The sequence below is a fragment of the Thalassophryne amazonica genome, chromosome 9, assembly GCF_902500255.1.
Source record: "Thalassophryne amazonica chromosome 9, fThaAma1.1, whole genome shotgun sequence".
Taxonomy (NCBI): Eukaryota; Metazoa; Chordata; class Actinopteri; order Batrachoidiformes; family Batrachoididae; genus Thalassophryne; species Thalassophryne amazonica.
Window position 1 is genome coordinate 114,414,901 of NC_047111.1, and position 23,424 is coordinate 114,438,324.

Sequence of the window (23,424 nt, forward strand, 5' to 3'; positions counted from 1 at the left end):
TAGATGACGTGTTTTTTTGCACATCCTCACAATCGTAAGGCACAGACATACGGCACTTTAATTTTGTAGGTACTATCTGGTAGTGTTTGCTGTATGCGTGGGTTTGCTCGGCGACCTTGATCATGCTTGGACCGTAAGTGAGCCAATAGGCTGTGGAAGGCAGAGTTGTCCCTGTGGCCGCCATTAAAGAAAGGAATCTGTGAATTCAAATGGAAACCAACAGGAACCGATGCTGAAATAATGATCGAATTAAGCGCTCAAATATAGGCCGACGCCGGATTCCGAGAGGTTTTCACAGGATGTATTTCGCTTTTATACAGAATTTTACAACGGAGGAGTGAAGACGGGACTATTTTTATTATTATTATTATTTTAAAAGCCTGAGAGCGTTTTCGGGCTAAGGGGGAGGGGAGAGTTGCTTCTTTGCTCCTTTTTGTTGTTGTTGTTGTTTTATGAACATTTTTATTTGGCTCTGCTGTTATGTGCTTTTCTACCTAAACGCTCAAACTGTGTTTCTGTTTATTGGCTTTTTTTTAAAGCGCTGGCTGACGGGGGGAGGGAGGGAGGAGGAGGGGGAGAGATGCGGTCTTTAGGGTGTTGAATTAACTCCTTCAGCCAAATGTTACAAGAAAACAAAGATTTTTCGCCGAATAAAAGCCTGCATATCTGAGAAAAAAAACCCTCCCTGCCGACAGACAAATTGTTGTTTATTTCCCGGGAAGTGAAAAAGATGGAGAGTTGGCTCTTGCAGTGAAGAAGGATGAGTTCTTGTTTTGTACCGAACGGGGCCAGTCTGGAAGATTGCCATTCCAATCTATTCTGTCTGGTAAGAATTTTTTAAAATATTTTTAAAAAACTAAAAGCAGCCATTTTTAAGTAGGTGAATGAGGGGCTAAGCTAACGTTAGCCTAGGCTTCACGGCCCTGTGTGCTGGTTTGACATCATTTGGAACATAAGGTGTTTAGCTAAAGACGCCTTCTTTTTCTGTTCTTTTATTCATGTATTTATTGTTTTTAAAATTGCATTTATTTTAACACGTTAACACTGAAGTTGCAGCGAGCTGTCGCCCGTTACATTTTCTGCTCCAAACTTAAACGCCGCTGCTCTGTTTAAAGCTCCATCTCGCATATGCACAGTTGGCACGGAAATATACATTTAACTGTTCAGTTTCGCCACAACTTTGAACGCCATGTCTGTTACCGCGACGAACTTAGTGAATAGTTGGTGCACTTTACTTTGCAGCTTTGCACTGTCTTCACTAATGTGCTGTCAAATACTGATCAGCCCCCAGTGAAGCAGTGCCAGTGCCGGGGAAACTCCTTTCTTTGCAACAAGCATGTAATAAGATTGTAATAGTATCTGCTGGAAGTATTTACCTCGTATATTAACATCTTGTTTGTCAGTGCTTTAATCTACTCGGACTTAATTTTCTAGTATTCACACCAAGTAGGGCGCAGGCCCTAGGCTGATTATATAATCTCTGGCATGCATCTCTGGGCATTGCAAAAATCTAGGTGGCTCCATGTCATAAATACTCTTTCTGGCTGATTAAGTGTGTGCAGTCGTGCATATATAGTGTAATAAATATCTTCTTACATGACATAATGTTATCTTTTGCAGCCAGCAGATTTAGGACAACCTAAATCAGTGGTCCAAATTTCCAAACTGTGATGTGGTCTCCCTAAGAAGCCCCCTCAGCTCTTGCACAAGGAAAAAATGACTGAAAATTAACTTAATCGTGGAGCATCCATTACTGTAAGACATCTTAGGGTGCTTTCCCAGCACACAGTTTGTTTTGCGCAGGAACAGGTGCTGGTTGCATTTTACCTTGCCTTGGTTTTCTTTGACATGGCAGTAAGTGAACCAAAATTTGTAAGCAAAAGCCATGTGTGACCACACTATCCTTTCCTTTGTCAGTTTTGCATTTATATCACAAAAGTCGATTCAGAAGAGATGTTAATACCAGCGTGATCAGTTGTCTTGTTTAGTTTCACTGCAAAGATAATTTTTAAATTTGTTTTTGATGTGGCATTGTATTGCTTTAGATTTTCGTGGATTCTGTGGAGAATTGTTCCTGTTATGAAAAAGTGATGCTCATCTGTACTGCTCATCATCTTGTAGCTCTTTCTGCCATGTCTTTTCATAGCAAATATCACCTACAGAATTTACATTTTGTTCAGATATTTGGTCTTTTGGTTTAGTCCTCTACACCATATTTGATGGCCTAGGGTAAAATGATTTGGAAAATAAAAACTCTTAATAGAGATGTGCTGGTGATGTAAGACAGAGAAGGTTTTGGACCCACTGCCCTGAAAAGTGCTTATGTTGTGCCACATGTGGCATTCACACTTCTTTGCGTCTCTTGTAAGATAATTAGAGTGGTGTGTATCCACTTCGTAGTGCATACCTTAAGCCACCTCAGCAAATGTAAAGGAGCACCTCTTCGAGCTGGATAATCAAGAACATGGCCTGAATGTGTTTGTTGTTGTGGTTAATTTGCTTGTCAGCAGACTTAACTACAGTTTTGCTTGTAGGTGTGCTGTAGAGTGTAAATGCTGCAAATATCCTGCTACCATGATCCTGTATATGAGAATTCTGGTTGTAGTTTGTCTTGCTTTTAAATGTAACCAGTGCTGCCACTAAAGTGCCATTCTCAATTTATGACTTCTTTTAAACTTTGTAGAATTGTCAAATATGCCAATGTCATTAAATGTGACTGAAATTTCCAAACCCAAAGATATTTTTAATTACAATGATTAAAAGCAAAAACAAGCCTCACAATGTAGAAGCTTGAACCAGAAAGCATTTGTACTTGATACTATCCAATTTTACTCAGTTGTTAAAATGTAATAATGAGTTTGGTTCAGATTTAAAATCTTCAAACTGTTACCTCATTTCAGTGCTGTTTCCAAGATTAAAAAAGTTGTAGAAATGATTTTCCACTGCATAATTTTGTGTCATTATATAACCCATCCAGTTGTTTTGTTATGCAAAGCACACATTAAAGGCAAATGCATGAGAAAAGAAGCATGTCAGTATTACCTTTCTGCTTGTACTTCAGAATTGACATAACTTCCAAGCTGTCCGCCCCTTGAAGAAACATTTCATTGCTGAAAATTCCCACTCTCCCAGTACCGATCTGTTGGGTTGATTGTGTGTGTTGAACTGGTAATTACAGTTTTTATGACTGCACTTGAAGGCAGTGTTGGCTCCAGTGGACAGAGGAGGTAGAGGGCTGGTAGTAGTGGTGGTGTGCTTGTCTGGCTGACATTTTCCTGCACACTGAGACTAAGCATAACACCACTGTTGTTATGACTCACTTGCTGAACAGACTTCACTTTGTGGTTTTATGGTGAAAGAACGTGAGCTGTAATCCCCCCACCATATTTTTCAGTGGACAGTCTCTTCCAGTATGTAGTATTTGTTGCATAGTTTTATTTAAAATTTTGAAAGACTTTGGAATTGTCACGTTTTCTGCATCCTGTATTACCTCTGCCAATGAAGGAGGTTATGTTTTTGCCCCCCGTTTCTTTGTTTGTGAACAGCCTGGAGCCCACAATTTCTCATATCCATCCATCCATCCATTTTCTTCCGCTTTATCTGGAGTCGGGTCGCGGGGACAGCAGCTCAAGCAAAGCCGCCCAGACCTCCCGATCCACACACACCTCCCTCAGCTCCTCCGGGGGAACCCCAAGGCGTTCCCAAGCCAGCCGAGAGATGTAATCCTTCCAGCGTGTCCTGGGTCTTCCCCGGGGTCTCCTCCCAATGGGACGTGCCCGGAACACCTCTCCAGCGAGGCATCCAGGGGGCATCCGGAAAAGATGCCCGAGCCACCTCAACTGACTCCTTTCGACGTGGAGGAGCAGCGGCTCGACTCCGAGCTCCTCCCGAGTGACCGAGTTTCTCACCCTATCTCTAAGGGAGTGCCCAGTCACCCTGCGGAGGAAACTCATATATCATTACAATATTTTGCTGAATATTCATATCCTGATTGGCAAGAACTGATTAAATTTTCAAGGTCAAAGGTCAAAATCAGGAAAAATCTTGGAAAGTTGGAAAAATCCCCATCTTTAACATGGAACGAATTTTAAAAAATTTATAACTATCAAAAAAGATCCAATTTCTTTCATATTTGATAGTGTTATGTAGGATGGTATCCTTTATCAACTAACAACATTTGATCCTTATCCAGATTACAGATTTTGTGGCCATTTAAATTTAACATTGAAAAGCCCATCATTATTATAATTGTCAAGTGGCCTCTGTGTGCTTGCATGTGTATGACTTCAATCACGCAGAAACCGGGGATAACTGACATTTGCCTTTTGGTATACTTATGTATTTTGGGTCAAAGATGAATGCTGCAAAAACAGATAGTTTATAAGACAAATATTTTTGGAGAAATTAGCAATTTTAGCTAACCAGTAAACAATGGTCGTTGTGCTGCAATGCACCATGGGAGTTTGGTGTTTAAAATGTTATTAGTTTAACCATGTTGTTAGTGTTAGGATTTATTGTGTTTTTGAAGTTCAGTTGGTTTAATCAGTTTAGTTACGTCTCATGTTGCAGTTACCATGAGTGAGTTAAGTTTCATGTTGCCATTACCATGAGTGAAATGTGTTGCATTTGAAGTCTTCTGCCACATCTCTGTTTCTGCCTGTCTAAAAGTAGAAGCACTTGGTTGCAGTAGAATGAGAAAAAGACAGAATGCTCTCTGTGCGTGTGTGTAACTTCAATCAGAGAAACTGGAGAGAACTGACATTTGCTGTTTGGTATGCTTATGTATTTTGGGTCAAGGATGAATGCAAAAAAAAATGGAACATTGATAGGACTAATATTTTTGGAGAAGCTATGGATATTAGCTAACAACACTGAACAATGGACATTGCTAACCTCATTCTGTACTCACCCGCCATTCCAGCAAGGGGCGGTAAATCGTTTTTTATATTAAAAGCGTGAGTACGTGCTTGATTTTATTTAGTAAGTTCGATGTAAGTACGTAATGTAATTGTAAATACATTAAATACATTTTTGACACAAGAAAGTGAAGACACTTGTTTCCATTGTGGTCTGTTTAAAAATCAAATGACAAAATTACCTATTTTATAAGCACTACCCAATCTAGAGCCCATGGATCCCCACCGGCAACATGCTAGTTTAATGTATGTTTTACATTATATCTTAATCATACATGGCCAATTACTCTAATATTTGAAAGCGAGGTGCAGACTGACAATCACTATCACCTGTCAATGTTTGATCCGGAACTGATCTGGATCATGGATTTTGTGGACCTTTGAATTTAAAGTAGACCTGCATTTAAATAAATGTGGTCAGATTTCAGAAAGAAATAGCTGATATGTATTTATAAGACCCTTGTGAATGCAGTAAAGTAAATCTGTAAGCCCAAATTTGTAATTCAGCGGAGAAACCTTCATTTAAAAATGACAAATTTGCAGCTAAAATTTAGCCCTCTGTGAAAACAGTTTGTACAGCCGTATCATTTCCATGACGTCAGGGACAAGACGACGCGCTCCCGCCTTCAGTCCGATCCCGCATTGAAATAGATTTTATCTGTTAGTAATGTTACTTATACACGTCCTGGTTTCTACATCCAAAAGTAAGCTGCAATGAATGTGAGATACAGATCTGTGTGCTCAGATCAGCAACGACATCGACAGCGGGCGCCGTTCTTCCTCTCCCGCTCTCTGCCTCCGCTACGCTCGCTGTTTTAATGCGAAGCGGCCGGTACACCTGTTGCTGCAAGGACAGACTTCTTGCGGCAAAATCCACAGCAACGCACGTCTTGGCAATCGGAGCCCCAGAGCTCCATGGACGCTGAGAGAGGTTTATATATTTTTAATGACTGGGATTCTTTGCGGGTCTCGCCTCCATATCCCGCGATGGTACCGGAGGCGAAAGACAGTAGATTTTCATTGCGACACCACTCAATCAAACGGGCATATGAAAAAGTCCCCGAAAATAGTTTTCAAGCACAAATAAAAGAAATGTGTACTCACCAAACGTGCCGCAAGACAATATGAAGTTTTAAAAAAAGTAGATCCTTCCGTATAAGACAAGAAAAAGGTGCAGATGCAAACTGACGTAAATCCACAAATTACAATTGGCGCAATGCATGCTGGGAGAGGGTCTTGTCCGTGACGTCTCGGCAGCGTCCATGATGAGAGGGACAATTTGCAGAGGGCTAAATGTTAGCTGTAAATTTGTCATTTTCAAATGAAGATTTCTCAGTTGAATGACAGATCTGGGCTTGCAGATTTACTTTACTACATTCAGAAGGATCTCATGTGTAAATGTAAGTCATTTTTTGTTCAAAAAATCTGACTGCATTTTTTCAATGCAGGTCTCCTTTAATATTGAAACGCTCATTTTTGTACTTTTTACATTATATCTGAATCAAAAGTGTCTCAATCATTCTCACTTTAACTTCCTTCAAGTTGGAGGTTATGTTTTTGCATCTGTTTGTTTGTCTGTTTGTTTGTGAACAGCCTGGGTCCCACAATTTTTTTATATATATTAATGAAATGTTGACTGAAGATTCATATCCTGATAGGCAAGAACTGATTCAATTTTCAAGGCCAAAGGTCAAAGTCAGGAAAAAGCTTGGAAAATTGGAAAAATCCCTATCTTTTAAAATTGATTGAATTTTCAAAAATTCATAACTCTGTCAAAAAAAAAGATCAAATTTCTTTCATATTTGACAGCGTAATATAGGATGGTATCCTTTATCGACAAACAAAGTTTGATCCGGATGTGAATGAGATTACAGACTTTGTGGACATTTAAATTTAACATTGAAAACCCCATTTCATGTATATTTTACTCACTCACTCATCTTCAACCACTTAGTCCAATTAAGGGTCGCTGGGGCGGGAGCCTGTCCCAGCAGTCATGGAGCATGAGGTGGGGTACACCCTAGACAGGATGCCAGTCTGTTGGGTCACATATAGATACACACAAACAGAAAAAGTTAAAGTTTCACCTAACCTGCATGTTTTTGGATGTGGGAGGAAGCCGGAGCACTTGGAGAGAACCCACAGAAAGGCCACAGGGAGGGAATCAATCCTGTGACCTTCTTGCTGTGAGGCAGCAGTGCTAACCATTAATCCACCGTGCTCCTTATATGTTGTGAATACTAATGAAATTAGGATCTTCTCATTCATCTCAGTGTAGTTTGTCAGAAAGACAGTGAAATTTTATGCTTGTTGATTGCATCAAATGTTCTACAACCCCAATTTCTGTGAAATTGAGACGTTTTATTTACTGTTGGACTATTTTTTCAGACAGTTGTTCACAAAGGGATGATCCTCGCCCCATCTTTGCTTGTGAACAGCTGAGCCTTTTGGGGATGCTCCTGTTATACCCAATCATGACACTCACCTGTTTCCAAACAGGTGTTCTTTGAGCATTCATCAACTTTCGCAGTCTTTTGTTGTCCCGTCCCAACTTTTTTGAAATGTGTTGCAGGCATCCATTTCAAAATGAGCAAATATTTGCACTAAAAACAATAAAGTTTATCAGTTTGGACATTAAATATCTTTTATTTGTGGTGTATTCAATTGAATATAAGTTGAAGAGGATTTGCAAATCGTATTCTGTTTTTATTTACATTTTACACAATGTCCCAACTTCATTGGAATTGGGGCTGTAATACAGTAAAATGTCAAGAGGATGTGGATAAAGTAGTTCAAATGAAACTGAGATCATTTGTTTTTCTCTCTGAGAAAGAAAAATGCAAAAACACACTTGTTAGTTTCATGTTTGCACCGTGATAAGAGGGATGTGACAGACAGGAAAATGGAGAGAGCTGTGATTACTGGAAGCACATCTGAAACAGGATTTGAGCAGCTTCACCTGTTGCTTATGTCATATCTTGAGAGGCAGGAAGGCAGCTGTTTGAACACAGTGTTCTTCACTCAGACCCAGAACTCTTGAGTGGCCAGAGACAACATGAGCAGCTGGGTAATGCAGGGGTCGTAATACCCAATATGATTCACCTCAGGAAAAGTTCCTGCCTGCATTCAGTGGCTCTGGCCCCAGATTCCCTCCTAATGCAGCTACAGGATTTTTGGCTCCGTCATATGAAAGCTAAATCTCCTCATCATGACTAGAATTAAATACCTTGACGGGACATGATGACCCGTTACATACATGCTTGATCCTTTGCTAAACTAAACGAAAGCAAATCCTGTAGATTCATAGTTGCACATGAAGTGTGTGAAGCACATGTTCATCACTATTGCCTGTATGTGCAATAAATTTAGGAAGGATATAGACATATTACATATTATATAATAGTTTCCGGAGTGCGAGTTGTGTGTGTGTGTGTTTTAATTGCTAGTTTGGGTGTTCCTGTGACTTCTACTTTGTTGCACATTATACTTTGTAAAATACGGTGATTTTAAAGTTGGTGCCTTTGAATTAGGAACTATTGTTTGGGCAGAATAAGGCATTTAATATCATCTTTTGGCTATGACAAATTTTAGTACTTTTTGACAATTAAATAAATGGTTAATTGTAAAAATTGAGTGTGTGTGTGTGTGTGTGTGTGTATATATATATATATATATATATACGAGGTCTGTCAATAAAGCAACGGTCCTTTTTATTTTTTTCAAAAACTATATGGATTTCATTCATATGTTTTTACGTCAGACATGCTTGAACCCTCGTGCGCATGCGTGAGTTTTTCCACGCCTGTCGGTGACGTCATTCGCCTGTGAGCACTCCTTGTGGGAGGAGTCGTCCAGCCCCTCGTCGGAATTCCTTTGTCTGAGAAGTTGCTGAGATACTGGCGCTTTGTTTGATCAAAATTTTTTCTAAACCTGTGAAACACATCGAAGTGGACACAGTTCGAAAAATTAAGCTGGTTTTCAGTGAAAATTTTAACGGCTGATGAGAGATTTTGAGGTGATTCTGTCGCTTTAAGGACTTCCCACGGTGCGAGACGTCGCGCTGCGCTCTCAGCCGCCGTCGTCAGCCTGTTCAAGCTGAAAACCTCCACATTTCAGGCTCTATTGATCCAGGACGTCGTGAGAGAACAGAGAAGTTTCAGAAGAAGTCGGTTTCAGCATTTTATCCAGATATTCCACTGTTAAAGGAGATTTTTTTAATGAAAGACGTGCGGACTGGTCCGCGCGTCGGGACGCAGCCGACGCGGTGCGGCGGCACAGGAAAAACACCTCCGTGTTGATAACCATTTGTAAAATCCAGGCGGCTTTTGGTGGCTTTCAGTGGAGTGAGAGAAATTGTTTAACAGCAGGACATGTTCCAACTTGTCCTTAAGGCTTTCAACAGAGGTGTTTTTCCTGTGGCGGAGCGTTGCGTCGGCTGCGAGCCGACGCGCGGACCCGTCCGCACGTCTTTCATTAAAAAAATCTCCTTTAACAGTGGAATATCCGGATAAAATGCTGAAACCGACTTCTTCTGAAACTTCTCTGTTCTCTCACGGCGTCCTGGATCAATAGAGCCTGAAATGTGGAGGTTTTCAGCTTGAACAGGCTGATGACGCCACCTGAGAGCGCTGAGCGACGTCTCGCACCGTGGGAAGTCCATAAAGCGACAGAATCACCTCAAAATCTCTCATCAGCCGTTAAAATTTTCACTGAAAACCAGCTTAATTTTTCGAACCATGTCCACTTCGATGTGTCTCACAGGTTTAGAAAAAATTTTGATCAAACAAAGCGCCAGTCTCTCAGCAACTTCTCAGACAAAGGAATTCCGACGAGGGGCTGGACGACTCCTCCCACAAGGAGTGCTCACAGGTGAATGACGTCACCGACAGGCGTGGAAAAACTCACGCATGCGCACAAGGGTTCAAGCATGTCTGACGTAAAAACATATGAATGAAATCCATATAGTTTTTGAAAAAAATAAAAAGGACCGTTACTTTATTGACAGCCCTCGTATATATATATATATATATATACACACACACATACAGTAGTGTTCAGAATAATAGTAGTGCTATGTGACTAAAAAGATTAATCCAGGTTTTGAGTATATTTCTTATTGTTACATGGGAAACAAGGAACCAGTAGATTCAGTAGGTTCTCACAGATCCAACAAGACCAAGCATTCATGATATGCACACTCTTAAGGCTATGAAATTGGGCTATTAGTAAAACAAAGTAGCAAAGGGGGTGTTCACAATAATAGTAGTGTGGCATTCAGTCAGTGAGTTTGTCAATTTTGTGGAACAAACAGGTGTGAATCAGGTGTCCCCTATTTAAGGATGAAGCCAGCACCTGTTGAACATGCTTTTCTCTTTGAAAGCCTGAGGAAGATGGGACGTTCAAGATATTGTTCAGAAGAACAGCGTAGTTTGATTAAAAAGTTGATTGGAGAGGGGAAAACGTACATGCAGGTGCAAAAATGTATAGGCTGTTTCATCTACAATGATCTCCAATGCTTTAAAATGGACAAAAAACCAGAGACGCATGGAAGAAAATGGAAAACCATCAAAATGGATAGAAGAATAACCAGAATGGCAAAGGCTCACCCATTGATCAGCTCCAGGATGATCAAAGACAGTCTGGAGTTACCTGTAAGTGCTGTGACAGTTAGAAGACGCCTGTGTGAAGCTAATTTATTTGCAAGAATCCCCCGCAAAGTCACTCTATTAAATAAAAGACATGTGCAGAAGAGGTTACAATTTGCCAAAGAACACATCAAGAACACTTTCTTTGCTAATAAAATTTTAACTATTAGAGAAAAAAATTACTCATAACCATCCCAAAGACATATCGTTCTGTTTGGCTGCTTTCAGTGATGCCGGTATTTGGTTAGACTCTTTCTCTCCGATTGTTCTGTCTGAGTTATTTTCATTAGATACTTCCTCCAAACCATCAACATGTCTATTAGACCCCATTCCTACCAGGCTGCTCAAGGAAGCCCTACCATTAATTAATGCTTCGATCTTAAATATGATCAATCTGTCTTTATTAGTTGGCTATGTACCACAGGCTTTTAAGGTGGCAGTAATTAAACTATTACTTAAAAACCTAGCACTTGACCCAGCTATCTTAGCTAATTATAGGCCAATCTCCAACCTTCCTTTTCTATCAAAAATTCTTGAAAGGGTAGTTGTAAAACAGCTAACTGATCATCTGCAGAGGAATGGTCTATTGAAGAGTTTCAGTCAGGGTTTAGAATTCATCATAGTACAGAAACAGCATTAGTGAAGGTTACAAATGATCTTCTTATGGCCTCAGACAGTGGACTCATCTCTGTGCTTGTTCTGTTAGACCTCAGTGCTGCTTTTGATACTGTTGACCATAAAATTTTATTACAGAGATTAGAGCATGCCATAGGTATTAAAGACACTGCGCTGCAGTGGTTTGAATCATATTTATCTAATAGATTACAATTTGTTCATGTAAATGGGGAATCTTCTTCACAGACTAAGGTTAATTATGGAGTTCCACAAGGTTCTGTGCTAGGACCAATTTTATTCACTTTATACATGCTTCCCTTAGGCAGTCTTATTAGACAGCATTGCTTAAATTTTCATTGTTACGCAGATGATACCCAGCTTTATCTATCCATGAAGCCAGAGGACACACACCAATTAGCTAAACTGCAGGATTGTCTTACAGACATAAAGACATGGATGACCTCTAATTTCCTGCTTTTAAATTCAAATAAAACTGAAGTTATTGTACTTGGCCCCACAAATCTTAGAAACATGGTGTCTTACCAGATCCTTACTCTGGATGGCATTACCCTGACCTCCAGTAATACTGTGAGAAATCTTGGAGTCATTTTTGATCAGGATATGTCATTCAATGCGCATATTAAACAAATATGTAGGACTGCTTTTTTGCATTTGCGCAATATCTCTAAAATTAGAAAGGTCTTGTCTCAGAGTGATGCTGAAAAGGTAATTCATGCATTTATTTCCTCTAGGCTGGACTATTGTAATTCATTATTATCAGGTTGTCCTAAAAGTTCCCTGAAAAGCCTTCAGTTAATTCAAAATGCTGCAGCTAGACTGCTAACAGGGACTAGAAGGAGAGAGCATATCTCACCCATATTGGCCTCTCTTCATTGGCTTCCTGTTAATTCTAGAATAGAATTTAAAATTCTTCTTCTTACTTATAAGGTTTTGAATAATCAGGTCCCATCTTATCTTAGGGACCTCATAGTACCATATCACCCCAATAGAGCGCTTCGCTCTCAGACTGCAGGCTTACTTGTAGTTCCTAGGGTTTGTAAGAGTAGAATGGGAGGCAGAGCCTTCAGCTTTCAGGCTCCTCTCCTCTGGAACCAGCTCCCAATTCGGATCAGGGAGACAGACACCCTCTCTACTTTTAAGATTAGGCTTAAAACTTTCCTTTTTGCTAAAGCTTATAGTTAGGGCTGGATCAGGTGACCCTGAACCATCCCTTAGTTATGCTGCTATAGATTTAGACTGCTGGGGGGTTCCCATGATGCACTGAGTGTTTCTTTCTCTTTTTGCTCTGTATGCACCACTCTGCATTTAATCATTAGTGATTGATCTCTGCTCCCCTCCACAGCATGTCTTTTTCCTGTTTCTCTCCCTCAGCCCCAACCAGTCCCAGCAGAAGACTGCCCCTCCCTGAGCCTGGTTCTGCTGGAGGTTTCTTCCTGTTAAAAGGGAGTTTTTCCTTCCCACTGTCACCAAGTGCTTGCTCACAGGGGGTCGTTTTGACAGTTGGGGTTTTTCTGTAATTATTGTATGGCTTTGCCTTGCAATATGAAGCGCCTTGGGGCAGCTGTTTGTTGTGATTTGGCGCTATACGAGGTCTATTACATAATAAACCGACCCTTTTATTTTTTTTTAACTATATGGATTTGAATGACGTGCGATTACACCAGTCATGCTTGAACCCTCGTGCGCATGCATGAGTTTTTCACGCATGTTGGTGACGTCATTTCCCTGTGGGCAGGCCTTGAGTGAGATGTGGTCCCGCCCTCTCGGCTGAATTCCTTTGTTTCACACGCTGCTCGAGACGGCGCGCGTTGCTTTATCAAAATTTTTTCTGGACCTGTGAGGAATATCCGAGTGGACACTATTCGAGAAATTAAGCTGGTTTTCGGTGAAAAGTTTAACGGCTGATGAGAGATTATGGGGTGTTTCTGTCGCTGTAAGGACTTCCCACGGAGCGGGACGTCGTGCAGCGCTTCCAGGCGCCGTCGTTGGCCTGTTTTGACCTGAAAACATCCTAATTTAAGGCTTAATTCACCCAGGACGTCGTGAGAGAACAGAGAAGATTCAGAAGAGGCCGGCATGAGGACTTTATGCGGACATTCCACTGTTTAAGGACATTTTTTAATGAAAGACATGCGCCGCAAATTCGCTGAGTCGTTTCCGTGACGACTCTGCAAATCTGTGTGCACGCGACAGGAAAAACACCTCCGTGTTGAAGACCATTTGTAAAATTCAGGCGGCTTTTGATGGCTTTCAACAAATGAGTAACTGAGAAATTGTTTAACAGCTTGGGCAATGTTCCAACTTGCCCGTTAAGGTTTCCAACGGAGGTGTTTTTCCTGTCGCGACCCCCCGCGGTCGGGTCCGGCCCGACATGCGACTCTGCCCGCACGTTCTTTCATTACAAAATGTCCGTTAACAATGGAATGTCCGAATAAACTCCTCATGCTGACTTCTTCTGAAAGTTCTCTGTTCTCTGACGACTTACTGGGTCAACAGAGCCTGAAATGTGGAAGTTTTCAACTTGAAACGGCGAGACGCTGCCGCCTCGAAGCACAGATCGCGTCAGGCGCCGTGGGCCGTCCTTAAAGGGACACTACCAGACCAAAATCTCTCAGCCGTTAAAATTTTTACCGAAAACCAGCTGAATTTATTGAATGGTGTCCACTCAGTTGTGCCTTACAGTTTTGAAAAAATTTTGATCAAACAAAGCAGCAGTCTCTGAGCCATTCCTAAACAATGAAAAAATCGACGAGAGGGTGGGCGACTCCTCACTCAAAGACTGCCCACAGGCGAATGACGTAACCGACAGACGTGAAAAAACTCTCGCATGCCCACGAGGGTTCAAGCATGTCTGATGTAATCACACGTGATTCAAATCCATATGGTTTTTGAAAAAAATAATAAGGTCGTATACTTTTCTAATAGTCCTCGTATAAATGAAATTGATTTGATTTGATTTGATTTGATCAACTGCCCTAAAGAGAAATGGAGGAATATTTTGTGGACTGATGAGAGTAAAATTGTTCTTTCTGGGTCCAAGGGCCGCAGACAGTTTGTGAGACGACCCCCAAACTCTGAATTCAAGCCACAGTTCACAGTGAAGACAGTGAAGCATGGTGGTGCAAGCATCATGATATGGGCATGTTTCTCCTACTATGGTGTTGGGCCTATATATCGCATACCAGGTATCATGGATCAGTTTGGATATGTCAAAATACTTGAAGAGGTCATGTTGCCTTATGCTGAAGAGGACATGCCCTTGAAATGGGTGTTTCAACAAGACAATGACCCCAAGCACACTAGTGAACCAGCAAAATCTTGGTTCCAAACCAACAGAATTAATGCCTCGCAGATGTGAAGAAATCATGAAAAACAGTGGTTATACAACTAAATACTAGTTTAGTGATTCACAGGATTGCTAAAAAAGCAGTTTGAACATAATAGTTTTGAGTTTGTAGCGTCAACAGCAGATGCTACTATTATTGTGAACACCCCCTTTTCTACTTTTTACTAATAGCCCAATTTCATAGCCTTAAGAGTGTGCATATCATGAATGCTTGGTCTTGTTGGATTTGTGAGAATCTACTGAATCTACTGGTACCTTGTTTCCCATGTAGCAATAAGAAATATACTCAAAACCTGGATTAATCTTTTTAGTCACATAGCACTACTATTATTCTGAACACTACTGTATGTTACAGTTCATGAATTACATGTGTTCCATAAGTTGGTCTTGATAAGAGTTAAGCCCGGTGCCAACACTGAGCCTGTTACCTTATTAACACCAAATATTTCTGAAGCTTATGTGTAAAATATATATAAATATATATTATATATTGACGCAACCGACAGGCGTGAAAAAACTCACGCATGCGCACAAAGGTTCAAGCTTGGCTGATGCAAGCGCACATGATTCAAATCCATCTAGTTTTTAAAAAAAATAAAAAGGTCGGATAGTTTTCTAACAGACCTCGTATTTTTATAATTACAGAGATGCAGCCATTCAACACAGTTGAAAAACCAGGGATTGAAAGGATAGACTTCCATTATTATACTCATTATATCATTGGCATTGAACAATCTTAAAATAATATCGACAGTAATATCACAATATTTTCGTTATTGTGATTTTTTTTTTTTTTTTTTCTTTTAGGCAATGTATAGTCTGGCAAAATTTGTTATCGTGACAGGCATAATGAGCTACCACAGATTTTTTTTTTTTCCCTTCACAAATTCTAGTAGCCTCATTAATACAGCTCGTCTTTGAGCTACTTCTGACTTCGTCTTTTGAAAGTTTTTGCAGGGCAAAATAAGTGTTGTACTTACCTTAGCTTTTGTCTTTTTTCTTTTCTTTTTAATTGTAAAATGCCCAAACTGCTGTCTTCTCTGTTTAGCATGCCCATAAGCTAATCGATAGCTGCAGCCCTAGCAGTAACACATTAACAATAAGTATAACAGTAAGTATTTAAGATAAATAATTGACACTGATGTTGGTTCCAACGCTAATTATTTTCAGCATCTTTATTACATCTTTATATGTCTCTGTACCACTTGTGTAATATAATATCTGTGTAGTAGCTACTGTACGTTTGTGAAACTGGATACATTTTTACCTCACAGAAGGTTTTCTAAAATCTCTGAAACAGGGTGATAAAGTATTATTATTATTGTAATTCAAGACTGACTGTGTATTATTTATTTCTTTATTTTTTTTCTGTCTGTCCCTGTGAACGTGTTATAGGCAACTGTTTAAGGCAGAGAGTGACTCATCTTTGTCAACGATCTTTGTTGAAGCTGGTGGTGAAAACATTTTGCCTTGTGATCATAAAGCAGGAAGTGCCTGTGTGTCTGTCTGTGGCTCATATATCTCTCAGACTGTTTGTGTATTATTTATTTCTTAATTTTTAGGCAACTGTTTAAGGCAGAGAGTGACTCATCTTTGTCTACGATCTTTGTGAAGCTGGCGGTTGAGAGTGCTGCGTCAATAATGATGATGACTTCAAAATAAAGGTTTTGAAAATGAATCCCCAAAATTTTCATAATAAAGGATGCACATCATTGTGCCATGTGCAAACCGTAACCGAAAACTGTATGCGAGCCACATACACACAGACATTTCCTGCTTTATAGATGGATAAGCCAAAAATTAGATGTACAGTTTACAGTCATTAACAGCAGAAAAGTAAGCAAAACTTAACAGTTGCAAAGTCAAGCTCAGTGTTTGACACCATTCTCTGACAAATGACTTTAATATGAATGAATATTCAAAATTTTGAAGTTTTATTTTTACTTTCAGGTGAGAAATATTTCACTACTCATTTTAGTTCTGCTGTGAAGTCACACTGGAATCATCTAGGTTTAAGTCGTAATGTATTGCACTGTTTTCTGTGAACCTGTTTTACATGGCTTCATTTGTTGCATTTTCTGGTTTTAAAGTTGAAAGGGAGCTAGGTGTTCCTTGCAAATCGAAATATCCTCCTTTGGCTTTGTTTACAAGCCGTTAATATTCGGGATAAGGTCAATATTACGGTTTCTGAATCATTAGGAATAACCTGTTTACATGCTTAAGCAGACAGAGTTACTCCTGTATACATGGTCATTGGTATCATTTGGAATATCCCCATATAAACAGCGACGCACGTCTTGCACCGGTGCTTGATTTGGTCTGGCGTTCATGCAAATCCTGCTTCGCGTAACTTTTCGGCCACCTTCTTGTAAATGTCACTATCTCTGTACTTTCTACCGTCAATAAAAGACATTATATTCATGTCTTTCACAATACTAATGAAGTACTCGGTTTCCTTCTCTTTCCAAAAGTGTGCTGCTGTGCTGCCACGTCTGGATTTCCCCATGCTTGTTTACCTCTGCTTCTGTGGTGTCATGTGCTGTTGCCGTACTCAAAAGACCAAGATTCCTTGCGGACAGGACATGCGCAAAACACAAAATAATGTTCCTTTCTATGGGGATATCCCAATGCGCGTTTATACGACATGATATTCGGGTTAGAAAAGGAGTAACCCAGGGGTCATATTCGGGTTTTTAAAAACCAGAATATGAGCATATTAGGGTTTGTGCGGGTGTTTACATGGCCGTGCGCAACCGGTTATTGCTAATATTCCGGTTATGAAAGGGTTATGGGCTGCATGTAAACGTAGCACTGACATATTTTACAGTCACGCTACTGTATTTACTGTCCAGGTGTGCAGTAGTGCCACTAGTAGTTCTAATCTAATGCAGATCTTTGTTTTAGTTTCTTATATTTTTACACTGCACTAGTGTTACATTAACATTCATGTAATAATCTGTCTGTCTCTCTGGTTGGTGGTTTGCAGCTATAAAGATTTTGCAGGGCAAAGTAGCCTTAGTGGTTTGAGCTTATGTCCTATTGAAGCATAGTGTATTTAAAACTACTTTCAGTTTTTATCATTGCTCAATCCATTATGAATGAGCAGTGTAAATACTTGGCTGACATCCTGTATAAACAAAAGAGATTATGCTTCAAGTGTTGCAGGGAGAGATCTGTTTCATTCAGACATTTTTGTCTAAATTCACGTAAATGAGCGCAAAATAGTGGTTTCAGACAAATGTCTGCTTACATTTCCTCAACTTTCCACTTGTAGGTCATTATGAGTTTGATTTTCTCTCTTTCCGCCTCATTTTGGCTTGTCAGTATCTCACAAATAAAAAGTGACATTTCCCACTGATGGGATATACAGGCTTAGAAGGGGTTAGACACATTTCTTTGTAAAAGCAAAACAAAACATTTTACAACAGTTTAGTAACATAGTGGGCAACATGACCACTACACATACCCCCATGAAGTTGGTATAGTTGTAAAACTTAATAGTTGTTGTTTCTCTATTGACACACAGCATTGAGCTCAGCAGCTCACTCAAATCAGAATGTGTGCCGCAAACTGCCATTGTACAGCTGTAAGACGACAAATGAAATTGTGAACCTTTTCAAGTCCATAATACAGATTTTAAATAATGTGCAGTGCATGCAGTTTTGTAACTTCCTACTCTGCTTTTTAGATCAATCACATTTGGAAAAATATATGAGGTGGCTTTGTGGAGGTGATGATCTAAAGCAGGGGTGCCCAAGTGATCTAAAGGTTAAAAATGTGGCTTTGAGTCCAGAGGATCCTTGGTTCAAATCCCTCAGACTGGAAAATCATGTAGGGCCCTTGGCCAAGGTCCTTAATCCCAAGCTTACTCCGTATGTGTAGTCATGGTACCGCTATAGAAAAAAGAAAATAATTTTCAGTAAATTGTCTCACTGGAACAGCTTATCTTTTCAGTTTTTAAATGCATTATGCAAAATATTAATAATGATTCCAACTATTTTTGCAATTTTCATTTGTTGCTGCAGTTTCATTGCAGAAAAATCCCAAAACAAAAACCACAGAGAATAAGTGCAATCAAATGCAATGCAACATTCATTGCAACTTTTTATTCACGTATGAAATTCGGGAGGATATAGCAATCAGCATACCCATCTGTCCGTCCATATTTGCTTGTTCAGTGATGAAAGTCTTCCAGAAATTACCGGAAATCTGGGTTTTTACTCACCTGGTGAACATTTCCGGGTTATTTTTGGTAGCATCATAACGTCAGAATCCATTCATTCAGGTCCATTCAGTTCCACGCCCAAACAGTTAGTGGCAGTAATGTGCCATGTTTGTTTGAAAGCTGCCAATAATCTCCAAATAAGAAGAAGGGTTTTTTGTTTTACGAGTTTATTAAGTCATGTGTTTGGGGACTGCGTGGTTGTTTTCCTAACGGTTTACTTTGTTGTGGACATTAAAAGTTATGAGCCACATATTTCTTCCAATAATGATACATTAAAGCGGAACAGAAAAGCCCACAGATTATTTACAGCATCAATAAACACAAAAAAATTTGTTTTTTTTTATAGTTCAAGAAACACAAAAGACCATAAAACATCTACAGAAAACCTTGTTTTAGTCGTGGTCTGAGAGTCTTTGACATCAACCGGCTGCTGCCAGTTATGCAGGTCAGGCGGGTGATGTCACTGGTTGGAGGGGGAAGATGAGCCTTGTTCTGAGATTTCCTGCCAGAGGCACCAACAAAGAGGTTATATGTGACTACTAGAGTCTGCACTCCCAATGCTACCCACTAAACGTGAATGTCCCTTCCAGCCCAGTCTCACGTTTTTTTTTCCATGCTCCCGTCACAAAATGAGTCAAATTTTCGTGACAGGTTTTTTTTAAACGGGTTATTTATCTCACTCCTACCCCTAACCTTAGCCATAACCTAACTCTACTCCTTCCCCCAACCCCAACCATAACCACCCTGACCCCCCCGCTTCACTTTTAATTTTGTGCAGCCATCACGGAATGAATTAGAATGAATTTGTGCAGCCGTGACGAAAATGTGGCGCTTTTCGTATATCACGAACCAATAGATTGTCTATTTTGTGCTGCTGAATCACAACATGCCATGAGACTGGATGGTCCCTTCATGGACAGCGACATGACGCTGCGCTGCTGGGCTGAACAGAGCTGCCACTGTTTTCAGCATTGCGTGGCTCTTAAAACCATTACGAAACATTTATTTATATATATATATATATATATATATATATATATATATATATATACACAAAATTACCCTTTATTGACCAAGTTTCATTCATGAAGTCAGTGGTGTGATCCCGGATCGGATCGGTCCCACCCCCATGTTGAATATTACTGACCAGCCACTTATTTGTTTCCTAACTCTGTGTGTGTGCCAAATACATTTGAGGAGGAGATGTCTATAATAAAATCTGCAGGGCACATATGAACAGAGCCTTTTGTGCAGTGACATACCATGCCAGGGAGGACTGCCTATGGCTGTGGGGGTGTTTGCTAGCTAATTGCCAAGCTCTACTGCTTATGCTCAAGTTTCACACTTAACCATTGTCCCCACCCTCCCTTTGCATTGTGTGCACAGATGTTTCCTTACATGATGCAGGTGTAACGTAGTACCTCACACGCTCCAGCAGGAAGAAGCCACACTGCTGCTGCTGCTCAGTCGTGACACACAAACCTCGCTTTGCTGTTTGTACTTTGAATGTGTTAGGAAGGTTGTTCTCAACATGTGCAGCAGGTAGGTTCTCAATGCCTTAGCAGACAGATTGTTCTTCACTGACTGTGTTCTTAAGATGATTAACACCAAGCCCTTTCAGCACCATTGATTTAATAATCTTAAGTGGGTGGATGTGTATTTTTGACTCCGTGTTGATTTCATAAAACCCAAAGTAAATTAAGACCTGTGCATCGCTTTCTTGAGTGATGTTTTCCATTACGTATATATGTTGTAACCATAATTCTGCCACAGAAAAACAACAAAAGAATATTCAGAAATTTAATGTGGATGTGGAAAAAAGATAAAACCAGAGCACCGCGCTCGTAGAGCACAAACCTCCACCAATAGTGAAGCAGATAACAGAATATTTGCAGAGGAATCTTTCAAATGTTGAAACAAGCACCAGATTTGGTGCAAATACTCCTTAGACATGACTCTTTCGTAAAAGCACGTTAGCCACCTAAATTTTCAATAGGCAGCCAAGTAGGGGTCAATTGAAGAATTACACAGGGGTCAAAATTTGCAAATGGTCCAATCATGTTGAAAACTATACCACATTATTGGTCTGATCACAGAGATGCCAAAAAGGTATAGTTTGGACTGTCTGTGTCTGAATGTTACAGAGTTACAGGGTAAAAACAGTAAGAGTGGTGACAGAGGTCAATTTCAGTTTGTACAGGGGTCAAAAGTTAAAGTTGCTCCAATTTTGGTAAAAAGTGGTTGGTTGTGCTAGTAGGATTAATAAATGGAATAGTTTTGACTGTGTTGAATGCTTGGTCTCCAAGGTAAAGGTTAAATAAGGTCAACGTCCATTGGATTCTATGACATGTGACATATGCAACCCTGTAACATGATAACTCAGCATGACACATGGTGCAAACTATTCCATTTATTAATCCTACTAGCACAGCCAATAACGTGCAACACTTTTTACCAAACTTGGAGCAACTTTAACTTTTGACCCCTGTACATACTGAAATTGACCTTTGTCACCATTCTTGCTGTTTTTACTCCATAACTCCATAACAATCAGTCACAGAAAGTCCAAACTATACCTTTTTGGAATCTTTGTGATCAGACATATTATGTGGTATAGTTTTCAATGTCATTGGAGTATTTGTAAATTTTGACCCCTGTGTAATGCTTCAGTTGACTCCTACCTGGCTGCCTATTGAAAATTTAGGTGGCTAATGTGCTTTTACAAAAGAGTAATATCTAAGGAGTATGTGTGCCAATTTTGGTGCTTGTTTCCAGAAATAAATGATTGTTACAGTTATCTGATCCACTACAATACTAGTTTCCAATTCCACAAATTTTTACCTTGGAAAACATTTTCAAGGTCAAAGTCCTTCTAGAAGTGGCTTTTCTTAAGCTAAATCCGATGTGATCAAATGTCAGGAGTATGTATTTAGTTCATGCACTTGAATCAAAGTTTATTTTGTGGTGTGGTGTTGTCAGGTTTGTTTGTTTTTTCAACTTTTTCAGTTTCTGAATTCTTTTTCAGTTCTTTTTCACGGAACATTGGTTATCTTTGCTGTGCACAATTTGTCATTGCTTTTTGGCACTTGGTTTCTGACTGATAACTGGAAGACAGACAAACAGGCATAAAATTGGAACCTCCATTTAATTTTGGTGGTGTAGGTAAATCCGTAACAGAAAAATGAGAGTGATTGAGGCACTTTTGACTGAGATATACAACCCCTGGCAAAAATTATGGAATCACCGGCCTCGGAGGATGGTCATTCAGTTGTTTAATTTTGTAGAAAAAAAGCAGATCACAGACATGACACAAAACTAAAGTAATTTCAAATGGCAACTTTCTGGCTTTAAGAAACACTATAAGAAATCAGGAAAAAAAATTGTGGCAGTTAGTAACGGTTACTTTTTTAGACCAAGCAGAGGGGAAAAAAATATGGAATCACTCAATTCTGAGGAAAAAATCATGGAATCATGAAAAACAAAAGAACGCTCCAACACATCACTAGTATTTTGTTGCACCACCTCTGGCTTTTATAACAGCTTGCAGTCTCTGAGGCATGGACTTAGTGAGTGACAAACAGTACTCTTCATCAATCTGGCTCCAACTTTCTCTGATTGCTGTTGCCAGATCAGCTTTGCAGGTTGGAGCCTTGTCATGGACCATTTTCTTCAACTTCCACCAAAGATTTTCAATTGGATTAAGATCCGGACTATTTGCAGGCCATGACATTGACCCTATGTGTCTTTTTGCAAGAAACGTTTTCACAGTTTTTGCTCATCTCAAGCTGATCTTGCAACAGCAATCAGAGAAAGTTGGAGCCAGATTGATGAAGAGTACTGTTTGTCACTCATTAAGTCCATGCCTCAGAGACTGCAAGCTGTTAGAAAAGCCAGAGGTGGTGCAACAAAATACTAGTGATGTGTTGGAGGGTTCTTTTGTTTTTCATGATTCCATAATTTTTTCCTCGGAATTGAGTGATTCCATATTTTTTCCATCTGCTTGGTCTAAAAAAGTAACCGTTACTGACTGCCACAATTTTTTTCTTAATTTCTTATAGTGTCTCTTAAAGCCAGAAAGTTGCCATTTGAAATGACTTTAGTTTTGTGTCATGTCTGTGATCTGCTTTTTTTCTACAAAATTAAACAACTGAATGAACATCCTCCGAGGCCGGTGATTCCATAATTTTTGCCAGGGGTTGTAATGCAAAATGTGCACCAAATGGGCTTTTCAATATTAAATTCAAATGTCCACAAAATCCACAGTCCTCATCAGATCCAGATCAAACTTTGTCAGATGACAGTGAGTGCCAGTCTGCACCTCACTTTCAAATATGAGATTGATTGGGCCACATTTGATTAAGATATAATGTAAAATATACATGAAATACAGTTTTCATTGTTAAATTTAAATGGCTACAAAATCTGTAATCTGGATCAGATCCAGATCAAATTTTGTCAGTCGATAAAGGATACCATCCTACATAACATTCTCAAATATGAAAGAAATTAGACCTTTTGAGTTATAAACTTATGAAAATTATTTCAGTGTTGAAGGATAGGTATTTTTCCAAGATTTTTCTTGACTTTGACCTTTCACCTATGACCTTGATGTGAATCCTCTGTAAAGATTTCATAACGATACATGAAAAATTGTGG

General features: G+C 39.7%; 1 protein-coding gene across 1 annotated transcript in view; it reads left to right on the forward strand.

Annotated features, from left to right (window-relative positions):
* Positions 1-556: 556 nt before the first annotated feature.
* med13a (mediator complex subunit 13a) overlaps positions 557-23,424 on the forward strand; it is a 289,879-nt gene continuing 267,011 nt past the window's right edge. The window contains exon 1 of the mRNA XM_034179011.1: positions 557-826. Coding sequence (XP_034034902.1) covers positions 761-826 — 66 coding nt within the window. The 5' untranslated portion in view covers positions 557-760. The remainder of the gene's footprint in view (positions 827-23,424) is intronic.